The 27,396-nt window shown below is 39.1% G+C and overlaps 1 protein-coding gene across 1 annotated transcript; it reads left to right on the top strand.

Annotated features, from left to right (window-relative positions):
- The first annotated feature begins 248 nt into the window (after positions 1-248).
- On the top strand, positions 249-27,396 carry si:ch211-262h13.5 (uncharacterized protein LOC571127 homolog). Its single transcript, XM_059569921.1, has 7 exons — positions 249-500; positions 636-746; positions 1,260-1,347; positions 2,066-2,232; positions 9,174-9,275; positions 9,471-9,551; positions 26,773-27,396. Exons 1-7 carry the CDS (start codon positions 306-308, stop codon positions 27,196-27,198), a joined length of 1,170 nt encoding a protein of 389 aa, XP_059425904.1. The 5' UTR covers positions 249-305; the 3' UTR covers positions 27,199-27,396.

Here is a 27,396-nt window from a genome sequence, read left to right as displayed (position 1 = left end):
TTAACTCTGCTGCAGATGACTGGTCTTCACAAGGAAGATATGAGCATTCCTGGGGTAGAGTGTTTATTTGTATTTTAAATACTAATTGATTCTTCTTGTATTTTCGTTTACAAGTGTATATTGTGGATCAGTTTGGATAGGTTTGGGGTAGATTTGGAGCCTGTAGACTATGACACACATGTTGTTTACATCACAGTGAGGTCACACATTGATCATTTTGTTAATGTTTATCAAACTGATTCCAAAGTCACATTCATCTCCTGGTATAAACGGATGCTAGACTGTGTCTCTAATGAGAAAGAAACATGTTGAATCTGATTTGGATTTTTATGACCGCAAACATTTTGTGTGTCTCGGGGACAAGTTTAGTTCATGTTCCCTGTGACGACAAGACTGTGGAGAAGTTGTCCCGACTGGCCGTCACGTACATAAACGAGGACAGACAAACAGGTTACAAATTTGCCCTAAATAGAATCACAAACGTCCAGGCGCATCAACAGGTTGGTAAACGGTTCTGTCATTTTCACCAGTGGAAAAGCATAGATCTTCTCATATTATTCATTAAATGTTTTTACAGATTCAAAGCCAGACTGTATATGTATTTTTCATCATTGGTTCACTTTCCTGTGCTGCAGGGTCCAGCTGGAACGGTCTATTATCTTGATTTAGATGTCCTTGAGACCAAGTGCCATGTCCTTAGTCCCAAATCATGGAAGAAATGTGTTATTAGACCTTTCATGGAAACAGTAAGGCTTCAGCGTCTTGATTATTTGCTGCTACTGTACATCGTAAAGTTTGGATTGAATATATGACCTCTGGTTGACAGTGTAGTAGTGTTATTTACCTCTGTTTAAAATACAATTTGGTAAATTCACAAATATTGACCGTGGGTTTAAGATTAACTGCATGCAGCTCTATTATCAGCATTTAACGGATGCAAATCTGGATCTCAGACTAAGATCTCTAGCTTTGTTTAATCTATTATTTCACTCTAAAACCTATGCTTTGCATTGTGAAAAAGAGGTAAGTAATAGTGCTGAAAAGTAACAGCAGCATTACTTTTTTAAAATCAGAAACATGAGAAAAGCTCACTTGAATAGTAATATATTATGACTTATCCCATTTCTAACTCATATTAATCCATGAAGTAAATCAGTGCAGATGTTTCACAGAATCTAGTTTTAATGTCTAGAAAATAGTAAGAAAAAAGGGTGTTTTTGTTTGGTTTATGGACAATTTATGTGTTTCCTGTGTTGTAGCAAATCTCTGGAAACTGTAACACCACAGTGCTCCACACATCTGGGGGCTTCTCTTACCTCTACAGCTATGACTGCACACTCGTACCAGGTCAACCAGTTACTTCCATTTCTTTTCCATTTCTGAGTTCCCTGCAAAATAGAAATCTCAAAATGTGAACCTTTAAGCATATGTAAAACTAGAATAGAGCTGCAACTAACAATTAATTTGATATATATTTTTTAATAACATTAATAAAATAAATAAATGTGCATTTCATGTATCTCAAATCCAGTAAACATCACATAGATGCATCATGACCGAGCAGGATAGGTTAAACTATGCTTTTGTCTGAAGTGCTTAACATAAAAGATTCTCAGCATGTGTTTTGTCCATAGACGTGTCATTTACTTCTGGGAAGTGACATGACTCAAGTGCACAAACAGGATTGATCCTCAAATCCATTGTCCATTTTTTTAAAAATTATCTTTTATTATAGATTTTATGGATTAGTTGGTGCAGTCCTCAAGTGAAGACTCTAAACTCTTTACTAACAGTAAAACCATATTTTTGATTGTAAGGTGTTTATAGTTATCTAATCATATTAAAAAAAGGACCACATTAATAAAATGCAGGTATGTCTCAGAAGTAATTTAGAATAGAAATAAGCCTTTGAATTTATTGACAAACAAGGTTTGAGGTCTTGCTTTTGTCAAATTATCTAATTAAACTACTGCAATGCTTCACTGCTGTTTATCAAATGCAACTTCCAATTTATCTTTTATCTCATATACTTAAAGAACAAATCTCTCTACTTTCCCTCCCCAAGACCCTCCAGAGAAGTTACACTTGACGTGTCCGGAGTGTCCTCTGCTGCTCTCCGTAGACAGTAATGAAGCCATCGCTGCAGCTCGGACATCCCTCCTTAAATACAATCGACAGAGCACATTTCCTGTTAGCCTGACTGTGAACACCATCAACAGAGCCTCCCATCAGGTTACAAAAGATGACAATTCATCAGTTTTACCCAATTTATTAAACTGTGTTGTCATTGAGGTTTGCCATAATACTGGGATATATTGTGAAATTTTACAGGTGGAAACATTATGAATGAAACTTACTTGACAACAGTAATTCCTATATAAGTATCCTAGCCTTAAATATTTGTAAAACATAGTTGCACGAAGGGCATCTTTGATGGCATGTAGTTACTTTCTTTCATTTTCTTTCACCTTTATTTATATAACGCTTTTATACAGTAAAAACATATTGTGTGTATGCAACTTCAGAATTAAATAGGACAGTAATGCTCAATTTGCAGTTAAAGGCAGTTCATCATTGAATTCAGTGATGTCATCCCCCAGCTCAGTTCAGATTAAGTAATATCTGCAGGTTAGGTTGACGATATGTAATGAGAAAGTTGATTTTGATATTCTAGGTACTATCAAATTGAGTTTTGAAAATGCAGCGGCGATGGAGGACTATAATGCATTAAGAGCTTGTTCAAATACTGAGGTGCTAAACCATTCAGGGCTTTACAAGTAATAAGCAAGATTTTAAAATCTATAAAATGTTTAATAGGGAGCCAGTGCAGTGTTGACAGAACCCGGCTAATATGGTCATACTTCCTGGTTCTCTACCCTAACCCTAACCCTAACCCTAAGCCCCTTTCACACTGCGATTCTGGAAAATACACGGTAATGTGTCCCAGCAATTGTTCCCGGGTCGCTAGATTTTGCACTTTCACACACATTACCCGGAATATGTACATGCGTTCACACACAAACCGTGAAGGTCCCGTAAAGAGATGTGACATCAGGATGTGACATATAATGTACGAGTCGAAAACACTAGGCACGTTAACTTTCCGTGAAGCTGGCTAACGATCTCAGCATCAGCGCAGAAAGTGAGGAACTAACTGATCTCTGCTTCGTTACAGTTTGCACATATTTGTTTCGTCGCCGACATTGATCTACCTCCAAAACACCCGCTAAAAGAGTCACGTGATAACATGCGTCATCACTACGACACAGCCTTTACGGCATCAGTTCTGGCTTTTGTTCACACAGCGCTTGTTTGCGGGACTGAACCCGGCAATGTTACTAGGTCCCCGACCCAGGATCAATCCCAGGACGTGTTTGCATTCACATAGAAGGCGATCCGGCAATATTCCGGCAATTTTCCAGGTCCAACGTGCAGTGTGAAAGGGGCTCTATATAAGTATCTTAGTCTTAAATAAATGTAAAACATAGTTGCAGAAAGGGCATGTTAGATGGCATACAGCAAGCTTTTTTGTGATCTCTTACATGAACATGCATGCCTACTTTTCATATAGTTGCCAAGAGGGGTGTAGCCATAATTTCAGAAGGGAAGGGGATATAAAAAAAGCAGTCCTTGTTAAGGTGTCCTTGTTACACATTACATGTACTTACTATTACGATAACAATAAATTATGTATAGTTGCATACAAATAACCCTAAACGTAAGCATAATTACACTCTCGACTCACATGCTTTAGGGTCTAAGTGGATTTAACCTGGAACTGGCCCACACCCTAAACCTGCACCTTACAGATGTGCGGAAGGAGTGGGATCGAACCCTAACTGATCACGCCCTGAACTTACCCCTTACAGCTCTAAAGGTGGTGGAGTTTAGGGGCAGGCTTAGGTCCTAGCCCTATCTCTCACAGACCTAGGAATAATAAGATAGTCTTATCTCTATTCCTGAGTTGCAATGCTATGATAGATCAGGATTATTGGGCTGTGACCTTTTTGTATTGCGGTTTTTTAATTCAGAAACTTTGCATTCCCACGGCTGGTTGGGTCTAAATCTAGCCTTGAACCGACCCTAACCCTAAGACTAACCTTTGTACACAGATGGCTTGAAACCTGGCCTTTCCAACCCTTGTGCCAATGCCCAGATGGGCTAATTTCTTTCATTTTCTTTCACCTTTATTTATATAGTGCTTTTAACAATACATATTGTGTCATCAGCATTAAATAGGAAAAAAAAAATGTCAGTAATGCTACATTTTCATTTAAAGACAGTTCATAATTCAGTGATGTCATCATCCAGCTCAGTTCAGTTTAAGTAATATTTTGATATTCTAGGTAGTATCAAATTGCCAGAGTTTTGAGAATGCAGCGGACGTGCAAGACTATAATGCAATAAGAGTTTTTTTTTTTAAATATTGAGGTGCTAAACCATTCAGGGCTTTATAAGTAATAAGCAAGATTTTAAAATCTATACAATGTTTAATAGGGAGCCAGTGCTGTGTTGACAGAACCAGACTAATATGGTCATACTTCCTGGTTCTCTAGCTGCTGCATTTTAGACCAGCTGGAGTTTGTTTATTAAGCTTGCAGAACAACCACTCAATAAAGCATTGCAATAATCTAATCTTGAGGTCATGAATGCATGAATTAAAACTTCTGCATTTGACATTGAGAGCATAGGTCATAATTAAGATATATTTTTGAGATGGAAAAATGCTGATTTACAAATGCTAGAAATGTGTCTTTCAGAGCAAAGATTGCTATCAAATAGCACACCTAGGCTCTTAGCTAATGATGAAGAATTGACAGAGCAGCCCTCAAGTCTTAGACAGCATTCTAGGTTATTACATGCAGAGGTTTTAGGTTCGACAGTTAACACCTCTGTTATTTTCTTCAGAATTTAGCAGTAAGAAATTACTCATCATCCAGTTTTTTTATACAGGCCGCAAAGAAATATAGAGCTGAGTATCTTCAGCATAACAGTGAAAGCTAACACCATGTTTCCTGATGATATCTCCCAAGGGTTACATGTAAAGCGTGAAGAGTAACAGCCCTAGTACTGAGCCTTGAGGTATTCCATACTGCACTTGTGATCGATATGATACATCTTCATTCAAGTGAAGTGAAAGTGAAAGTGAAGTGACATTCAGCCAAGTATGGTGACCCATACTCAGAATTTGTGCTCTGCATTTAACCCATCCGAAATGCACACACACAGAGCAGTGAACACACACACACACACACTGTGAGCACACACCCGGAGCAGTGGGCAGCCATTTATGCTGCGGCGCCCGGGGAGCAGTTGGGGGTTCGATGCCTTGCTCAAGGGCACCTAAGTCGTGGTATTGAAGGTGGAGAGAGAACTGTACATGCACTCCCCCCACCCACAATTCCTGCCGGCCCGGGACTCGAACTCACAACCTTTCGATTGGGAGTCCGACTCTCTAACCATTAGGCCACGACTTCACTGCAACAAACTGATGGCGGTCATATAAAATTTAAACCATGGTAATGCACTTCCATTAATGCCGACAAAGTGTTCTAGTCTATGCAAAAGAATGTTGTGGTCAATAGCGTCGAACGCAGCACTAAGATCCAATAGCACTAATAGAGAGATACAACCACGATTAGACGATAAGAGCAGGCCATTTGTAACTCTAAGGAGAGCAGTCTCAGTACTATGATACGGTTTAAATCCTGACTGGAAATCCTCACAGATACCATTTTTCTCTAAGAAGGAATATAATTGTGAGGATACTACCTTTTCTAGTATCTTGGACAGAAAAGGGAGATTCGAGATCGGTTTATCCCTAAAATTATCGATTTTAGAAGTAAAGTAGTGTTGGGAAATGTCAACACTTGTTGATGCTTTATTTTTCATTAATTTAGACACTGTTTTGAATAAATAACTGGGGTTATGTTTGTTTTCTTCTAAAAGAGAAGAAAAGTAATCCGATCTAGCAGTTTTTAATGCTTTTCTGTAGGATAGGTTACTTTCCCACCAAGCAATATGAAATACCTCTAGTTTTGTTTTCCTCCAGCTGCGCTCCATTTTTCGGGCTGCTCTCTTTAGGGTGCGAGTATGCTCATTATACCATGGTGTCATACTGGTTTCCTTAACCTTCCTTAAGCGTAAAGGAGCAACTGTATTACAAATGCTAGAAAAGAGAGAGTCCATAGTTTCTGTTACATCATCAAGTTGTTCTGAGGTTTTGGATATGCTAAGGAATTTGGATACATCAGGAAGATAACTTAAAAAGTCTTTTGTGTTAGAAGTGATGGTTCTTCCATACTTGTAACAAGAAGCAGAATTTACAGTTTTGGCTATATGAAGTTTGCACAAAACTAAATAATGATCTAAGATACCATCGCTTGGCTGAATAATTTCAACACTATCAACATCAATTCCATGTGACAGTATTAAATCTAGAGTATGATTTCAACAATGAGTAGGTCCTGAAACGTGTTGTCTAACACCAATAGAGTTCAGAATGTCTATAAATGCTGATCCCAATGCACCTTTTTCATTATCAACATGGATATTAAAATCACCAACTATTAAAACTTTATCTGCAGCCAGAACTAACTCAGATGTAAAATCAGCAAACTCTTTAATAAAGTCTGTATGGTGCCCTGGTGGCCTGTATACAGTAGCCAGTACAAACATAGCAGGAAATTTATCATTAACATTTGTTTCTTTGGATAATGTTATATGAAGTACCATTACTTCAAACGAGTTATACTTGTAGCCTGCCCTTAAATAAATTGAAGCAACATGTCCCCTTTACCTTTTGGACATGGCTCATGTTTATAACAGTGATCTTGGGTGGTAGACCACATTATGATGAGTGATTATATTATTTACAAAAAGCTAATATTTAATAAGCCAAGCTTTATCATTAGTTTATCCGTATTACATCTGTTTTTTATTTGTTGAATCTCAATTAAATTGTTACTCTTAAATTGGTTTGGATATTTTTTGTTTTTTCCAGTTCAGGGAACAGACACAGTCTCTATAGTGTGATATCTAGGTGAAAAAGTCTCTATGTGCTGAGAATTAACTGACCTTTGTGACGGGAGGCAGCTAGCAGACGGTCGGTTTAGCCAGTCTGTCTGCTTCCTGACCTGGGCCCCAGTTAGTCAAGTATAAACTCTAAGACTATTTGCCATATTTCTAGAGAGAAGAGTGGCGCCACCCCAGGAGGGATGAAGACCATCTCTTTTAAACAGGTCAGGTCTGCCCCAAAAGCTTGTCCAATTGTCTATGAAACCTATGTTATTATGCGGGCACCACTTAGACATCCAGCCATTGAGAGATGACAATCTGCTATGCATCTCGTCACCACGGTAAGCAGGGAGGGGACCCGAGCATATTACAGTGTCTGACATCGTGCTTCCAAGTTCACACACCTCTTTATGTTATTTTTAGTGATCTCCGACTGGCGAAGTCGAACATCATTAGCGCCGGCATGAATAACAATCTTACTGTATTAAAATGTAGCATTAGCCAGCACTTTGCCAGTGCAAATAACAATAGCAGGAGAAGCCATTACTCACCGTGCTTGATGAGAGATTCTTACCACAGTTGTTTGATGAACTTGTGAAAAACCGGAGAGAGAGAGTAGCGAGAGAGAGCAGGGGAGAAAAGAAAACAGCGATAAGTTCGAATGAAAACGCTAATGACAAGATGCACTGCACTCACGGATTAAAATAAAAGTGAACGATCAAAATTAATCTGATAAGACTGATTGATAATATCAGAGATATGGTGGGAATTAAGTTATATTTTATCACTTTAAACAACGAGTGATAGTAATATAAAATTCTAGAGAAAAACAAAGATACATAGAACTACGATCACAAAACAGCAGCAAGGCCAGCAGGAAGCAGGAATAACACTGTCCAACCCCACACAGCAACAGTACAATTCAGAATCACACTTTTTGTTAATGTTGCACATTAGTACAATTTCAGGGAAATTTAGTGGGAAAAATATCCCTTGTCTGTTGTCAGTAACATAACGATGTGTAAGGCCCGTTTACACCAATAATGTTCTAAAAATCATTTAAAATTTAAAAGACTATTGAAGTTCACACAATAACTATGATGATAATGATACAGAGAATCCAAGTGCTAGGATGATGTGGGTATAGGATGTACTCAGTGATGTACAATAAAACACCCCTTACGAAAACTAACCATGGTTTTACTACAAATAAATAAATAAGTAATTCCTATAGTTAAACCATTGTAACCAATAATTAACCATGGCTTTGCTACACCAATCATGCTTTAACCATTGTATATGTAGTAAAATTGTGGGTTTACAAATGGTAATCAATATGCCAAAAACCATGGTTATTACACTTTTACTATAATAAACCTTGGTTAATTTCCATAAGGGACTGATAACTAATCATAATTCATTACAATTTAAATGGCTTGTGCATTTAAATAGCAGACAAAACGCAGACAAGCTCTGCACAGAAATCAGACTAACATAATTACCTCAAGTATCCAGCTTTAGGTTTGACAATATTGTCTTGCCTTTATTGAACAATATGTTGTTTTTATTCCACTACATTAACTGTTCACTGTTAAATTAGATGACACTAGCTAGACTCACCATTTAAGATGCACTCAAAATGTTGCATGCTGAGAACTGCTGTTTGCATCTGCTGTTTGAATCAGTGTAAATGCAACTAGAACAGGAAAAAATAAAATTGATACTTACTAAAACTTGAGTCTGAAAAAAACTTGTCTTCAAAGCTTATTGTCCCAGGCAGCTCTTCTGGTGGGTCACTTTCTGCGCCGGAAACTTTTTCACTAATTTTTAGATCACACAGATTCCTATTGATATGACTGGATTTCATCTGCAAAAATTTGCCAGACAACAGTAAATTTGACCTTTTATCTCTAAGCACCACCTTCTGTCTATTTAGCCTTAATACCACATAATCGGTTTGAATGCAGATACCTAACCATTACTGGGGAATTATTCTTGCTTTACTTTTTGTTTGTGAAACAAAACCTAGTAGTCATTTAATAAAAATGCAGTTTGTAATGACAAAATACTTTTTTTGGATGAATCAACCCTTCAATATGGTGACACTGACTTCTGCCCTGGCCAGATTTAATAAATCTTTTTATTTAATTTCTTAGAGCTCCCCTGTTCCCGCTAGTTTTGTGGAGTACACTGTTCGGGAATGCTCAGCCGCTTCATTTCCTGAGGTTGTGTGTGAGCCAGGACATGAAGGTAAAGAGGTGAGTTGCTGCCAACAGCCATTACGTTCATGTAAATTGGATCCCATGTGAATGACGTAACATCCACCACTATTAACATTTTCTATGTTATTTTTTTCACATCATAAAATGCTCTATGTGATTAGGTGTTCCCTAATTTTCCAAACTCTCTGATTTCTCTAGTGTGGTTATTCTGTGTGTCTGTTTTCATTTCAGCCCGTTGGTTTCTGTGTCGGGGAGGTTTTTGGCCATGGCCAGCAAGATGTGAAGGTGTCCTGTGAAATATTTCGCCCACAGGTACCCTAAATATCATTTTTTTTTTGGTCAGGTTTTTTTCTCCAGGTCACACTCTGGAAAGTGAGAACTTTCCAGTTCTAAAAGCCAGATGACTGAGGTAAATCAACACCTCAATGTAACAGAAGGAAACTGAGCCAAACCTAGTAGAGCTGATCTGAATCTGCCTGTGCACTTACTGTATTATCCTCTCACTACAGAAAAGTCTAAAGGAAAAGACTAAAATGGACTGTTGTAATTCCTTTCTTTCTGCTTTTGTCCTTATCATCTCATGTTGATTTATTCAGATCATGTCAGCATCAGTTAAACACCACCTGCACATCCCTTTGCTCTTGATCAACATTTTTGTTGCATCAATGCTTAAAAAAAAACACTTCCTGTCTTGTGTCTAGTAAAACAGTTTTTTTCCCCTGTTTAACAAGTTATTTTGACAGGAATATTATACTGTAGGAACTTTCAAGGAGGACTTGAAGGCAATGTCATATTTTATTGCTCCATCTGTTTATTCTTAGCGATAGGAAAAAAAGATTTGATCAATCCCCAATTTAAAGCAGGAAATGTGAAGTTTCAGTGCTACTAACAGCAAGCAAATGGTGAAATAATCATTCCACTGTTTTTCTGAAACAGTTTTTATGAGTCATTCTATAATTGGGGTATACATGTCATGTCCATGCACTCTATTATATATTTTACTAGTTTTTCCAATAACTTTTCACTTTAAACAATGATCACTTTTATATCAGGGGACATTTCTAATTCATTTAATACAAAAATCCAACAGATATCCATCTTTTATCTTGCAAAAATGGCATATTCTATACTGGAATTAGCTGTTTCTGTGCTGTTAGTAAATGTGAGGTTTTGCAATTCAGATTAGCTCAAATACATGTTTCTGTATATATTTCTCCTAAATATTTGTCCAAAATAACTATTAAATTACAACAAAGACGTGTAAAAAAAATCTTGCTAATCCATTTTGTGTGTGTCCGAGAAATCAGTATCAACTGTGTTACTCCATATGCAACCCCCTATAAATGGTTTGTCAAAGGCAATGGTTTGTTCCAAAGTCACATGTCCAAAGTCATGTGATGCATCCAGAATTCCTCATGAACCTATATAATATTATAGATTTGGCATATATCTATTTCTGCTTAGTAGTCAAGTCAAGTCAAGTCAAGTCACCTTTATTTATATAGCGCTTTAAACAAAAGACATTGCGTCAAAGCAACTGAACAACATTCATTAGGAAAACAGTGTGTCAATAATGCAAAATGATAGTTAAAGGCAGTTCATCATTGAATTCAGTGATATCATCTCTGTTCATTTAAATAGTGTCTGTGCATTTATTTGCAATCAAGTCAACGATATCGCTGTAGATGAAGTGACCTCAACTAAGCAAGCCAGAGGCGACAGCGGCAAGGAACCGAAACTCCATCGGTGACAGAATGGAGAAAAAAACCTTGGGAGAAACCAGGCTCAGTTGGGGGGCCAGTTCTCCTCTGACCAGACGAAACCAGTAGTTCAATTCCAGGCTGCAGCAAAGTCAGATTGTGCAGAAGAATCATCTGTTTCCTGTGGTCTTGTCCTGGTGGTCCTCTGAGACAAGGTCTTTACAGGGGATCTGTATCTGGGGCTCTAGTTGTCCTGGTCTCCGCTGTCTTTCAGGGATGTAGATGTCCTTTCTAGGTGCTGATCCAGCATCTGGTCTGGATACGTACTGGATCCGGGTGACTGCAGTGACCCTCTGATCTGGACAAAGACTGGATCTGGTGGCTACGGTGACCTCGGAATAAGAGAGAAACAGACAAATATTAGCGTAGATGCCATTCTTCTAATGATGTAGCAAGTACATCGGGTGTTATGGGAAGTGTTTCCGGTTCCGGTTTACCTAATTAATGCAGCCTAAAAATCCTTTAACGGATTTGGATATTAAAAGCATATTAGTATGTTATGTGTAAGCCAGGTTAAAGAGATGGGTCTTTAATCTAGATTTAAACTGCAAGAGTGTGTCTGCCTCCCGAACAATGTTAGGTAGGTTATTCCAGAGTTTAGGCACCAAATAGGAAAATGATCTGCCACCCGCAGTTGATTTTGATATTCTAGGTATTATCAAATTGCCTGAGTTTTGAGAACGTAGCGGATGTAGAGGATTATAATGTAAAAGGAGCTCATTCAAATACTGAGGTACAAAACCATTCAGGGCTTTATAAGTAATAAGCAATATTTTAAAATCTATACGATGTTTGATAGGGAGCCAGTGCAGTGTTGACAGCACCTGGCTAATATGGTCATACTTCCTGGTTCTAGTAAGAACTCTTGCTGCTGCATTTTGGACTTGCTGTAGTTTGTTTACTAAGCGTGCAGAATAACCATTACAATTAAGCATTACAATTAATAATCTATCCTTGAGGTCATAAATGCATGGATTAACATTTCTGCATTTCACATTGAGAGCATAGGCCATAATTTAGATATATTTTTGAGATGGAAAAATGCAGTTTTACAAATGCTAGAAACGTGGCTTTCTAAGGAAAGATTGCGATCAAATAGCACACCTAGGTTCCTAACAGATGACGAAGAATTGACTGAGCAACCATCAAGTCTTAGACAGTGTTCTAGGTTATTACAAGCAGAGGTTTTAGGTCCTATAATTAACACCTCTGTTTTTTCAGAATTTAACAGTAAGAAATTACTCGTCATCCAGTTTTTTATATCGACTATGCATTCCATTCGTTTTTCAAATTGGTGTGTTTCACCGGGCCGCGAAGATATATAGAGCTGAATATCATCAGCATAACAGTGAAAGCTAACACCATGTTTCCTGATGATATCTCCCAAAGGTAACATTTAAAGCGTGAAGAGTAGCGGCCCTAGTACTGAACCTTGAGGTACTCCATACTGCACTTGTGATCGATATGATACATCTTCATTCACTGCTACGAACTGATGGCGGTCATATAAGTACGATTTAAACCATGCTAATGCACTTCCATTGATGCCAACAAAGTGTTCAAGTCTATGCAAAAGAATGTTGTGGTCAATTGTGTCAAACGCAGCACTAAGATCCAATAAAACTAATAGAGAGATACACCCACGATCAGATGATAAGAGCAGATCATTTGTAACTCTAAGGAGAGCAGTCTCAGTACTATGAAACGGTCTAAATCCTGACTGGAAATCCTCACATATACAATTTTTCTCTAAGAAGGAATATAATTGTGAGGATACTACCTTTTCTAGTATCTTGGAGAGAAAAGGGAGATTCGAGATTGGTCTATAATTAACTAGTTCTTTGGGGTCAAGTTGAGTTTTTTTGATGAGAGGCTTAATAACAGCCAGTTTGAAGGTTTTGGGGACATATCCTAATGACAATGAGGAATTAATAATAGTCAGAAGAGGATCTATGATTTCTGGAAGCACCTCTTTTAGGAGCTTAGATGGTATAGGGTCTAACATACATGTTGTTAGTTTAGATGATTTAACAAGTTTATACAATTCTTCCTCTCCTATAGTAGAGAATGAGTGGAACTGTTCCTCAGGGGGTCTATAGTGCACTGTCTGATGTGATACTGTAGCTGACGGCTGAATGGTTGCAATTTTATCTCTAATAGTATCGATTTTAGAAGTAAAGTAGTTCATTAATTCATTACTGCTGTGGTGTTGGGAAATGTCAACACTTGTTGAGGCTTTATTTTTCATTAATTTAGCCACTGTATTGAATAAATACATGGGGTTATGTTCGTTTTCTTCTAAAAGAGAAGAAAAGTAATCGGATCTAGCAGTTTTTAATGCTTTTCTGTAGGATAGGTTACTTTCCCGCCAAGCAATACGAAATCCTCCAGCTGCGCTCCATTTTTCGGGCTGCTCTCTTTAGGGTGCCAGTATGCTCATTATACCATGGTGTCAACTGTTTTCCTTAACCTTCCTTAAGCGTAAAGGAGTAACTGTATTTAAAGTGCTAGAAAAGAGAGAGTCCATAGTTTCTGTTACATCATCAAGTTGTTCTGAGGTTTTGGATATGCTAAGGAGTTTGGATACATCAGGAAGATAACTTACAAAACAGTCTTTTGTGGTAGAAGTGATGGTTCTTCCATACTTGTTACAAGAAGTAGAATTTACAATTTTGGCTACATGAAGTTTGCACAGAACTAAATAATGATCTAAGATACCATCGCTTGGCTGAATAATTTCAACACTATCAACATCAATTCCATGTGACAGTATTAAATCTAGAGTATCATTTCGACAATAAATAGGTCCTGAAACGTGTTGTCTAACCCCAACAGAGTTCAGAATGTCTATAAATGCTGATCCCGATGCATCTTTTTCATTATCAACATGGATATTAAAATCACCAACTATTAAAACTTTATCTGCAGCTAGAACTAACTTGGATGTAAAATCACCAAACTCTTTAATAAAGTCTGTATGGTGCCCTGATGGCCTGTATACAGTAGACAGTACAAACATAACAGGGGATTTATCATTAACATTTGTTTCTCTGGATAATGTTATATGAAGAACCATTACTTCAAACGAGTTATACTTAAAGCATGCCCTTTGAGAAATCCTGAAAACGTTGTTATAAATTGAAGCAACACCTCCCCGTTTGCCTTTTAGACGCGGCTCATGTTTATAACAGTAATCTTGGGGGGTGGACTCATTTAAAATAATGTAATCATCAGGTTTTAGCCAGGTTTCTGTCAAACAGAGTACATCTATATTATGATCAGTGATCATATTATTTACAAAAAGTGTTTTCGTAGAAAGGGATCTGATATTCAATAAGCCAAGCTTTATCATTTGTTTATCCATATTGCATCTGTTTTTTATTTGTTGAACCTCAATTTAATTGTTAATCTTAACTTGGTTTGGACATTTTTTGTATTTTCTAGTTCGGGGAACAGACACAGTCTCTATAGTGTGATATCTAGGTGAAAGAGTCTCTATGTGCTGAGAATTAACTGACCTGTGACGGGAGGCAGCTAGCAGACGGTCGGTTTAGCCAGTCTGTCTGCTTCCTGACCTGGGCCCCAGTTAGTCAAGTATAAACTCTAAGACTATTTGCCATATTTCTAGAGAGAAGAGTGGCGCCACCCCAGGAGGGATGAAAACCATCTCTTTTCAACAGGTCAGGTCTGCCCCAAAAGCTCGTCCAATTGTCTATGAAACCTATGTTATTCTGTGGGCACCTGTTGCCTGAACCAAACAATGTACAGGAATCCCTGAGCTAGACGCATTCTTACTGTCCTCAATTAAAGTTTGGATGCGTGTCTCTAATTCTGAAATCTTCTCTGTCAGCCTAACTATTTCCCTGCATTTATCACATGTGAATCCCTCATCTGCGACAGAGATAGATAAACTGTACATGTGGCAAGAGGTGCAAATAACAATAGCAGGAGAAGCCATTACTCACCGTGCTTGATGAAATATTCTTACTGCGGTTGTTTGATGAACTTGTGAAAAACTGGAGCGAGAGAGAGAGAGGAGAGGAGAAAAGAAAACAGCGATAGGTTTGAATGAAAACGTTAATGACAAGCTAACGAGTGCTAATACTTTGCAGGTGTACTGCTCTCACGGATATAAAATAAAAGTGAACATCAAAGTTAATCTGATAAGATTGATCGATAATATCAGAAATATGGTGTGAATTAAGTTATATTTTATCACTTTAAAAAACAGAGAGTGATAGTAAGATAAAGAGAAAAAATAAAATAAAAACAGCTACACGGAGCTACGATTAGCTACAGAAGGCCAACAGGAAGTAGAGAAAACATGCCACATGTAGTTACTTCGTTTACCGTTATAATAATAAAATATATATTTATTAACTTTAAAATATAAATAATAATGTGTGTTTAAAATACTTCATGGATATGAAGTTCATTCTTACTTGCCAACGGTGTTATTTTGTCAAGTTTGTTATGTGTGGTTTTTATGTTTATGTCTCAAATTGAGCTGTTTTTCTGCAAAATTATTTTAAATGTGAACTAAACTGTCAGAAAAAAAAGGGGATATCTCTGGTGAGGATGGTGAATAACACTAAATACAGCATACTGTGTCAGGGATCTGCAAGAAATGAGACCCAAATGCAGAATGAGCAGACAAGGGTATTTTATTAACAAAACGTAGACTGGAACAGCTGGGGGAATTTGCAGTGAAACGGTTCAAACAGATGGCAGGGCAGACAATACGGGCAGGAGGGATGACCACAGAGACAGTCCAAGATGATCACGGGCTCGAGCACAGAGGAGGCAGCTCCAAAGGAAGGGCCAGGCAGACACAGGAAACCCGTAGCTTCAAGTGAAACTCAAATGTCACCAGTCTAGTCGCCAGGTAGAGACTCACGAGACTTGACACGTGAGAGAGGTGAGCTGCTTCCAGGCAGTGGGGTTCAGTGGCCAGGAAATCTGAGTGGGGGCAAGACAGGACAATACACGAAAACAAGACTAGACTCAAAACGACACAAAGACAATAGAAAACAAAGAGTGAACAAAAGGCAAAATAACCAAAACTATCCAGAGAAATAAATCAGTTTAAAGACAAAAAGCCAGGATCCAAAAAGGAACTGCACTCTCAAACTGAGTAAATGAAACCCTAAATCAAAAAGAAAAAATAGATTAGGATGTGCACAATCAAAAAACAAGAACTAAATAGAACTAAAAGGCCAAAAAGGAACCAAGGATATAGAAGAACTACACAAGAGATCAAAAACAACTTGAGCAAGATCAAAAGGATAAATTCTGGCCCAAGAAACAGGTAAACACCAAAAATGAACCAGCAGAGACACAAGGAAAGAGAACCCGATATATAGAGCAGTACACATGAGGATCAGGTGAAAACAATCAAGCAGACAAGGGCTAAACAAGGGGGTGTGACCAGGGGTAACAAGGAGGTGGGACAAGGGGAGCACGTGGCAGACACGAACAAAGACAGAACCATGTGCTTAGACACAAAACAAACAAAGAAACATGGAACAGAGACAAGATGGAAAGGACTGTCAGGGCAGGATCCTGACATACTGTGGATTTTTGTTAAAGAAAAGTATCATCCTTCATGATAGCATCCCACAATACACCCATTATGAAGCCCTAAATTCATATTTTCAAATCAGTTAGACATTTAACCTTAAAAAACTCTGGTGAATAGACTCATTCAAACCTTCAAACAAATCTTTAATCATGTGGGACTTCATTCACGTTTCATTTGACACAACATTTGTCCATAACACAGTTGAAAAATAATGAATCAAATGTTCATTTTCATTAACAGTTAAAATTGTCATTAGAGCTTACGCTTGCCAAACAATTAGTTTAGCACATTAAGGGTATATATTATTCAACAACCTAATTTATTTATAAAAATGAATACTGATTTTCTGAATTTTTGGCTGACACGAAATGAAACCCCTAAATATAGAATGACTTACATGCTGAGAAAACATTAGAGTTATTTATATTTGATCATTATCATTAGAAAAATATGTTGAAAAAACACCTTAAAATAATAATAATAAAAATGTGAGCCAACATCCACTCTTTACAAACTTCTCACAAGGTTCAGTTGTTTCATAATCAGACTACATTGCTTGTGATATATGTTTGCTTTTTGCATGAAGTCAGTCAGAAAAAAATACAAATTTTCCCCCCATTATTTTGTGGTACAATACAATCTCTACATAGTCTACATTTCTGCAGTAATACCAAATCTATAAAATGAAATGCTATGAAGCTGTCAGATGTAGCCGAACACAGGTGTAAGTTATTCAGTTTCATTAAATCTTTACAACAGGGGATACTTGCAGGAGGTACGTTTGTGCTGGACTGTACAAAGCTGTCATTCTTGTTTTGTAAAGACATTTTACCAAATAAAATAATTTTTAACTTTACCTGCACAGCAAAATCCTCAGTGTTAAATTAACACTGCTCATGTTTACATAATCCACTCTCAGTGTTAAAAAAGTAATGTTACAAACACAGGAGATGCAGAGCTTCTGGTGGCAAATATTTTTTTTATTGCAGAAACACTCTGTAAAACACATAAACAGTGCAAGAAGTTAGTTATCATTCTTCTTAACCTTTATTTAAACAGGAAAGTCACATTGAGGTTAAAACCTCTTTTACAAGTGAGACCTGGTCAAGACAGGGTCGAATAGCAGAATTAAACATATAACAAGCCACAATAAAAACAAAACAACATCATCATTTGATACAACAGAAAACTCAACAAACAAGTCTCCACAACAAAATATATTTAGTATAATATACATTTAGATATTACACAATACCTTACATAATACTGATCACAGACACGACATTATTAATTCATAAGTTCAAAAAAAGGAGTTAAGTGGTAGTAGAATTGGCAAAACAACTGCAATTAGCAGTGACCATCTCCTTTATTCTATGTTTAAAATCATTTAAAGAGATGAGGGATTGTAGTTTGACCCTTTCAGTCCGTCACGTTCTACGTTACATCAGAAAGAGACTGAAGAATGGGGGATCTCGCCCGAGAGCCCAATCAACTTCGAGTGGTGCTGAAGGACAAGCACATTCTGGTCCGTACGGACAATACTGCGACCGTAGCGTACATCAACCGTTAGGGTGGTCTACACTCCCGCCGCATGTCGCAACTCGCTCGCCATCTCCTCTTGTGGAGTCAGAAGCATCTGAGGTCGCTTCTTGCCATTCACATCCTGGGCAGGCTCAATTGTGCAGCCGATGAGCTCTCACGGCAGCAGTCTCACCCCGGGGAATGGAGACTCCACCCCCAGTCAGTTCAGCTGATTTGGGAATGCTTCGGAGATGCTCAGGTAGACCTGTTTGCCTCTCCAGAAAACTCCCACTGCCAGTTGTTTTACTCCCTGATCGAGAGCACCCTTGGCATGGATGCTCTGGCACACAGCTGGCCGCTGGGCCTGTGCAAGTATGCGTTTCACCGAGTGAGCCTTCTTGCACAGATATTGTGCAAGATCAGGGAGGACGAGGAGCAGGTCCTCATGGTTGCGCCTTTTACTCCCTGACCGAGGGCACCCTTGGCACGGACGCTCTGGCATACTGCTGGCCGCTGGGCCTGTGCAAGTATGCGTTTCCCCCATTGAGCCTTCTTGCACAGATGTTGCGCAAGATGAGGGAGGATGAGGAGCAGGTCCTCATGGTTGCGCCTTTTTGGCCCAGCCGGACCTGGTTCCCCAAACTTTCCCCAAACCCTTTCTGGCCTATTCCTCTGAGGAAAGACCTTTTTTCTCAGAGACGGGGCAACCTCTGGCACCCACGTCCCAATCTTTGGAACCTACATGTGTGGGTTCTGGACGGGTCACGGAAGGTTTAGGTACCTTGAGACCTCAGGTGGTAGCTACCATCACTTCAGCTAGAGCCGTGTCTACCAGACACGCCTATGCTTTGAAGTGGAACCTCTTCATCACTTGGTGTTTTTCACGGCGTGAGGACCCCTGGAAATGGCCGATCGGGTCAGTGCTTTCCTTTCTTCAGGAGGGGTTGGAACGAAGGCTGTCTCCTTCCACCCTCAAGGTCTATGTGGCTGCCATTCCGGCTCACCATGACCCTGTTGAAGGTAAGTCTCTTGGGAAGCACGATCTGATCATCAGTTTCCTGAGAGGAGCAAGGAGGCTCAATCCGCCTCGCCCTCAGCAAGTCCCCTCTTGGGACCTTGCAGTAATTCTATCGGAACTGCAGAGGGCTCCCTTCGAACCCTTGCTCTCAGTAGAGCAAAAGTTTCTATCTTTTGGAAACTGCGCTCCTGGCGGCTTTGGCTTCGGTGAAGAGGGTTGGGGACCTGGAGGCATTTTCAGTTGATGAAGCGTGCCTGGAATTCGGGCTGGCTAACTCTCACGTTATCTTGAGACCCCAGCCTGGGTACGTGCCCAAAGTTCCCACCACTCCTTTTAGGGATCAGGTGGTGAGCTTGCAAGTACTGCCCCTGGAGGTGGTAGACCCAGCCCTGGCACTGCTCTGTCCAGTACGTAGACAGAACTCAGTGCCTTAAGACCTCAGACCAGCTCTTTGTCTGTTACGTAGGCCAGCAGAAGGGAAAGGCTGTCTCCAAGCAGAGGTTATCCCACTGGATAGTGGATGCTATTGTCCTGGCTAATCAGGCTCAAGACCTGCCATGCCCCCTAGGGGTGAGAGCTCACTCATCTAGGAGTGTAGTTTCCTCCTGGGAGCATGGCACCTCGCTAACAGACATCTGTAGAGCTTCGGGCTGGGCCACACCTAACACATTCACAAGATTTTATAATCTCCGTGTAGAGCCCGTGTCCTCCCGGGTACTCGCCCCTTTGGGCCAGTAAGGACCTGCTCGGTGTCAATCTGCTTGCTGCGCCATTCCACTCCACGGACTGGATGCGTGCGCTATTCCCCTCAGGTGAGTTCCTCAGTTCAGAACCCTGGGTTCCTCCAGCACTGTTGATGTCCAGCACATGCGTACATGCCCCTTCGGTCAGCTCTGTGTGGGACTAGGTGCCTCCATGTGTTGTGATTCCCCTTTCCGGGCAATCCCACATGTGTATGTCCACAGTAAGTCTCTTCGCAGCATGTGTCTTTCCCTTGGCAAGCCCCTTGCCAGCTCTGTCGTTAAAACTTCCACCCTCTGGATACCTCAGAGTTCATGCATATCACTACCTTTGGTTGATACCTGCCTTTTTGCATGTCCTCCTACGAGCAGGCAGCCTGCTAGCATACGTCCAGCTGGAATATGCTACCCAGTGCATTCTGTGTAAGCTATAGGCCCTCACTTGTGCTGGCCTCACGACAGGGTTCTACCACTCACACGGGTCACTGGAAGACAGCAATGTGGTGTTTTGGAAGGGACCCCATTCGTCAGTTTCTTTCTGACGTAATGTAGAACGTGACCAACTGAAAGGGAACGTCTTGGTTACGTACTTCCCCTTGCCACATCGCTGTTTCACTGAACGGCAGGGTCACTGGCTCGGCTTCTCAGCAAAGACTGAATGCGAGTTGCTCGCGCTGCTCCTTATATATCCGCTCTGCGGGTCAGAGCTTGCAATGCAAATTCCGCAGACCAAGGTACTCGGCGTACCATTGGCTCGTCTTGTTACCACTCGAAGGTGATTGGGCTCTCGGGCAGGCAGCCTGCTAGCATACATCCAGCTGGAATATGCTACCCAGTGCATTCTGTGTAAGCTATAGGCCCTCACTTGTGCTGGCCTCACGACAGGGTTCTACCACTCACACGGGTCACTGGAAGACAGCAATGTGGTGTTTTGTAAGGGACCCCAATCGTCAGTCTCTTTCTGATGTAATGTCTCCGCTCCCTCCTTCAGGGAACGAAGGTTACATATGTCAGGTCAAGTCAAGTCACCTTTATTTATATAGCGCTTTAAACAAAATACATTGCGTCAAAGCAACTGAACAACATTCATTAGGAAAACAGTGTGTCAATAATGCAAAATGACAGTTAAAGGCAGTTCATCATTGAATTCAGTGGAGTCATCTCTGTTCAGTTTAAATAGTGTCTGTGCATTAATTTGCAATCAAGTCAATGATATCGCTGTAGATGAAGAGACCCCAACTATGCGAGCCAGAGGTGACAGCGGCAAGGAACCGAAACTCCATCGGTGACAGAATGGAGAAAAAAAACCTTGGGAGAAACCAGGCTCAGTTGGGGGGCCGAGACGTTTGGTCTTCACATCATTCCAAGACCAAGGGCCATTATAAAACAGGCTTAGCTTTCCAGCCTCTGATCTAATAGCTGGCACTTTTAACTGCAGCCAGTTATGTGACATGAGATTATGACAGCTTTGAAATGATAAAAATTTCCTATTTAAATAATTTGGAAGTTTTCCTAAAATAACTTTGTAAATTAAAATATACCAATGTTCAAGCCTGTGCAAATGAAGGGATAACCATCCTACCATACTGTACAATGTACAATGATGTGTCCTAAAACTAGAGTTAGTGACATATCTGAGAGCAGAGTGATAAAGGGGGTCAAGTTTGGACAGAGAGGCAAATCTGTAGATCAGTGGTTCCCAACCTTTTTCAACTCGCGGCCCACACAACCAAACACATATGTTTGCGCGGCCCACTTCAAAAAAATTAACTGACCCCGCTATTAAACAAAAAAAACAAAAAAAAACTATCGGGATTTCTTTGATCAATTTTGCGATTGTGACACACACCGATATGCTTTTACAGTCATAAATGCATTCTGGATTTATTTGAAACATATTTCCAAAAGAAAACCAATTAGAGCTTTATCAAAAAGTTGTAACGTCTCTAGAACAGACATAAGTAAAAATTATCACTATAGTAAAGATGTAACAAAATGTATAGACTTATGGCAAAAAAAAAAATCCCATGTACAGGGACTTTTTTTTCTTTTTTGCCATGCATTGTTCATAGAGCTCATTAATTGTAGCGGTGCCTCAGGTGTTTGCAGTGTGTATACAGTATGTGTATGCGGTCAGCAGCGAAAGCGCATAAAAATTACGTGAAAGCACATTAAAATAATGCACGAGTGCGAATCTCTCTGTTCGCACGAAGATTTCCTTTGCTCTGTCACAAAACCAGACGTGCTTGCTCAGATACACGCTGCTCTGCGCGGAGAGAGTGTGCACTTAAAACGTGTCTCTTCTCACTTAAACTGCGTCCTGTGCACTCACAATTCTCTCTTTGCTCATGTGTTAGATATTAATTATTTTCGCACGTTTTCATTTCTAGCCTTTTACCGCGTGCAGTGTGAACGCTCTGATCCGTTTACATGGGCTCGGAAAAAAGGCGCATCACAGACAGTGTGTGAACCTGGAAATAGGCATATGCCCAGTCTGTTCTCGCGCTAGGCGCAATGCATTCTGATTGGATCGGATAGCATACTACGGGAGGTCAGGGCCGTGGAAAATTGTGCTATAAAGCGATTTAGAAATCGCGCACGCTCAAATCGTGATTTTATGAGATTTCTTTTAATCGCACAGCCCTAAAATGGACTGGAAATTAACAGAAAATAATTGGCGGCCCACCTGCAATACCACCGCGGCCCACTAGGGGGCTGCGGACCACAGGTTGAAAACGACTGATGTAGATAGTATCCCCTTAATCAATCTGTGACAGAAAAAGGCTAGCAACTAAGCGTTTTCGTGAAGCCGAGGAAAAACAGGATTTTAGCCTATACAAAAAACGCAATGTGAATTTTAATTTCGTTGCAAGATAATCAACATGGTATTTAAAGTTTAGGTTTTTATCCATCCAAAATCCCAGATATTTGTAATTATTTACAGACTGGATACAAACTCCATCCAGTGACATGATAAAGACGGATGGAAGCTTTGTTTGCCGAGTAGTAAAAGCCATAACTTTAGTTTTATGAGAGTTTGACAACAGCTTCAATTGCAGGGTATCAAAATCTGCCTCCAAATTTGAAAAGGCTAACTCAGCTGTGGGAGCACAGGAATACAAAACTGTATCATCTGCATACAGATGATACTTACAAAATTTAAACTTATCACAAATATAATTAATATAAACTAGGAAGAGCAAGGGTCCCAAAACTGAACCTTGTGGAACACCCTTCATAACAAGAACTGGGTTTGACATGTCGTTGCCATATTTAACCATTTGTGAACGATTGGTCAAGTAGCTATGGAACCATTTGATCGCATTACATCCAATGCCGGCTCTCAGCAGGGTATTAACCAGTAATGGATGGTCCACAGTATCAAACGCCTTTGTGAGGTCTATAAACAAAGAAACACAGGTACATTTTTTGTCTATAGCCTCTTTGATGTCATCCATGACTTTTAAAGTAGCGGATATTGTACTGTGCCCTGATCGGAAACTGGATTGCATTTCATTTAAAAAAGTATGCGAGTGCAAATATGATTCAAGTTGGGTAGCAACTAAAGATTCCATTATTTTTGAAAGAACAGGGAGATTAGAAATTGGTCTGTAGTTGTTCATGTCATATCGATCGCCAGCTTTAAATAGGGGTGTAATGTAAGCGTGCTTCCAGATAGCTGGAAGCTGATTAGAACTTATTGACATATTAAAAATGTAAGTAATAGTCTCAGCTATAACTGGTGCAGCCACCTTTAACAGAAAGGGTTCCAGACCATCAGGTCCAGGCGCCTTTTTGGGGTCTATAGAATTCAGCGATTACATAATATCTTGAACTTGCAGGGCTTCAAAATCAAACGAGAAAGCAGAAGTTGAAGATGTGCTAGATAGTAAAAAACAAGTTAAAGGATCAACTGAAATTGATGGAAACTGCTGATCAAATAAATCACCTGCCTTCTCAAAATGATAGTTAAAGGCATTTAATATGACATTTTTATCTGTGATAGTTATAATTTCAATATTCAGTTGGTGTGGAGAGTCTGAAGCCTTTTTATTCTGCAATACTTTAATTGTTTTCCAGAATTTAGATGGATTATCAAAATTATCATTAGTTGAGGTAAAATAATTATTTGATTTAGAGGTCCAAATGGCTGAGGTACATTGATTTCTCAAAGTTCTGAAACATTGCCAGTCTACATACCATGCCATATAGAATTATAGATTTGTATTTTTTGTAGCGTGATCAACGTTTTTTGTAAGTAGTAGCTGTGTTAGGGAAGTAACACATAACATTTTAATTACATTTAGCTAAAATGAACTAAATGAATGAGGTGACTCAAAAAATTATTTATTAATTTGCTGAAGGAGACTCAAAGGTCAGAGTCAGTAAAATGATCCGAACTTCCCATCACTAGTGACTGGCAGTGTGACTTCATATACAAATGATGCCCCCTGCCCTTTAGCTCACTATCGCCCTCTAGCGTCACTTGCCAGCATATACAGTTTAAGGTGATGTTCAAATTTGCATCATTACACAGTACTTTATGCAAAAAAACAAACAAAAACAAAATAAAAGATTAATCATTTAAAGTAAACACCATCCTATTTAATAAATTACAACTAATAATACTAATAATAAACAATACATAAATTTTACTTCTTGAGCATTATTAAATCAGTTATTCAAGCCATTATATGCTAATTATGTCTCTATTTAAACATAAACACCTGACTGCATTTTCTTTCAGCTTTTTTTTACCATAACAAACATGTCTAAATGAACACACTGCTGTGACCACCAAATAAATTCTAAAGGTTTAAAGTCAAGGGTAAAGAGCCCAACTAAAACAAACAATGACCCCAGTAATGGTAACTTCAAACAAAACTAAAACATCACCATCTAAAGTCATTGGATCTCATTCATTAAATATACATAAATATAAGAGTAAATTCTGGGTAATTTGTGCGTAAAACAGACCTTCCCGAAAACTATCCTCTGGATTCACAAACACTTTGTCTTGATGCCCTATTCTGATTTGTTGCCAACATCTGATTTTTTTTTGGCTGTCCGATTAAACGTTCTTTTATTTGTGACCCATATCCGAGTCATGTGTTAGACTTGCCATACCATCTGAAACATCTTGCATGTTGTCATTTTCCGCTTGCACATCTGCTTCCTCCTGAGAATAATGTGATCTGAGCTGACAAAACAAGTCACAATGAGCAATAAAATAATTACATTCTCCATTAAAAGACCTTCAAAATGATTCATGTTTTGTTGGAATCGGACAAAAAATTACTGAGCCACACCCGTTTGAAGTCGATAGAGTGAAGTCTTCCATCTTTTCTTATTATTCAGTGCTTCTCGCACTGACTGTCATCCAAAGTGCGTGAATAACCCCGATAAATAAACACATATACAGTATTTCAGTATTTACGCAAACATAATCTGTTCTGTCTTAAGTGAACACTTGGGGAATGGTTGGGGGAAAACTTCTGATGTGTAACATTATATTAGATCCGTGCATTACAGTATATGATGTCTAGTATCATGTATCATAATGTTAATTTAGCAAAAAAAAAAAAAAAAAATTAAAATTAATAAAATCCCACAGTAGAAAACATAGCCTAGAAACAAATAATGCATTATTTGTATCATTTTATATCTAAAGCATTCATGTATGAATGAAACTAAACAAATAATCAAATGTAAAAATAACTTACGTTATCATTACAAATAAATTGATTATTTAAACTACAACAGTTCAATGAAGTGCGGTGATTGATTCCCTCTTTTTTTTGCATATGAGTAAATAGTCACACATGCCATATGTAAGTGTATTATATCCATGTCGCACAGTGTGACATGCAGTGATCTTATAGGATTGCTAAAATCATGCAGTGTGATTTGGGTTTTAGCGAGTGTCTTGACTCATAAGAGTTATTTGTTTTTTTTTATTCAGACTACACTGCTTGCGCTGTATGTACTGTATGTTTTTTCGAAGATAAGGACATTCTAAAACATTTAAAGGGTTAGTTCACCCAAAAAATGAAAATTAGCTTGTGTTTTACTTACCCTCGAGGGATCCTAGGTGTATATGACTTCTTTCAGACAATTCCAGTCAGAGTTATATTAAATTATATTATATGTTGCGTGATTAGTGACGAATGCGGAGAGAACAAAACAAAATGCCGGTCATGAATTAGAAGTACAAACTGAGGATTTGCTAAGAAAAATGTTAGAGGATTTCAACATAAACCAAGAGGAGACTGGTTTTCCTTTGCTAAAGTAAGGAAACTTTGCATCCTTTGCTCCTACAAACAAACTCGCAAGACTAGCATATTTCAGAGGGGCGTACGCTGCGCATAAGTGCTGCGTCATCCACCGGAATGGCTTCGTGTATGACAGATAATGGAAGTGAGAGAAAAGTGTTTATTACATTTGAAATATGGATATTTTTCTAACAAAAATGCATGCATTCACTACAAAAGGCCTTTATTCACCTACCGGAGCCGCGTGAGGCACGTTTTATTTTAGTGTAAGCTAGATATTAAGATTTATTAAGTTGTAAATCTTGATATTTTTCTTACGCAAACACATCACGTCACTTCAGAAGGCCCCCTGGAGCCATGTGGACTTCTTTTATAATGGATGGGTGCAATTTTTTGGACTTCAGATTTTGGGCTACCATCCACTCCCATTAAAGCTTGGAAGAGCCAGATGTTTTTTAATATAACTGTGATTATATTTGTCTGAAAGAAGAATGCCATATACACCTAGGAGGGCTTGAGGGTGAGTAAATCATGGGGTAATTTTCATTTTTGGGTGAACTATCCCTTTAAGCCTTTTTCACAGTTAATCATTTTTGAATGTCCCCAAGGAGGTCACTCATCACTTTGTCACTGATTCACAGGTGCATGCTGTCACACCGACACAGCAAGAAGACACATTTTCCAAAACAACAGCCCACAATGCTCATATTCCTAATGGTCATAAGCCATCAATCCAAGATGTTGGAGCTGTAACACCTCAGCTAGCCGACCCTGTTTATCAGGCCATCCCTGCAGGACCCGGATCACTCCCAGCAGTAGACTCCACCATTCCAACCTCTTCCAGCGAATCCACTGAATCTGCCGAGTCCAACTCATCCGAGGAAGCAGGCGGCTCTGTTCGTGCAGTCAAACCTCCGCTGAACTTCCGTTATGTGCCACGCCGTCAGAGGAGGCAGATACCCACAAGCACTACACCTCCTCATTCACCTGTGTTCCTGAGCATCTTTCCCAGCATCCCGTCTCCCTTCCGCTCCTGTCCGGGAGTCTCTCGCTACACCACGGTCTAAAGAGCCTTTAATCGCAACATTTACAATTCAGGTCAATGGAATACTTTGAAAAAGGTCTCAGATGTGTCATTTATAATGTTTTCAGATCAAATGTGATAATTAACAGTTCTCATATAAAGTCTTGTCAAAACCAGCAATTAAATATTTAATTCTATTTCATTTTAAACTTATTGTAAATCTTTTTAAACCTCTGACAAT

The sequence above is a fragment of the Carassius carassius genome, chromosome 16 (assembly GCF_963082965.1).
Source record: "Carassius carassius chromosome 16, fCarCar2.1, whole genome shotgun sequence".
Taxonomy (NCBI): domain Eukaryota; kingdom Metazoa; phylum Chordata; class Actinopteri; order Cypriniformes; family Cyprinidae; genus Carassius; species Carassius carassius.
The sequence above is the reverse complement of the archived record's forward strand: the minus strand, read 5'-3'. Positions and strand labels throughout refer to the sequence as shown.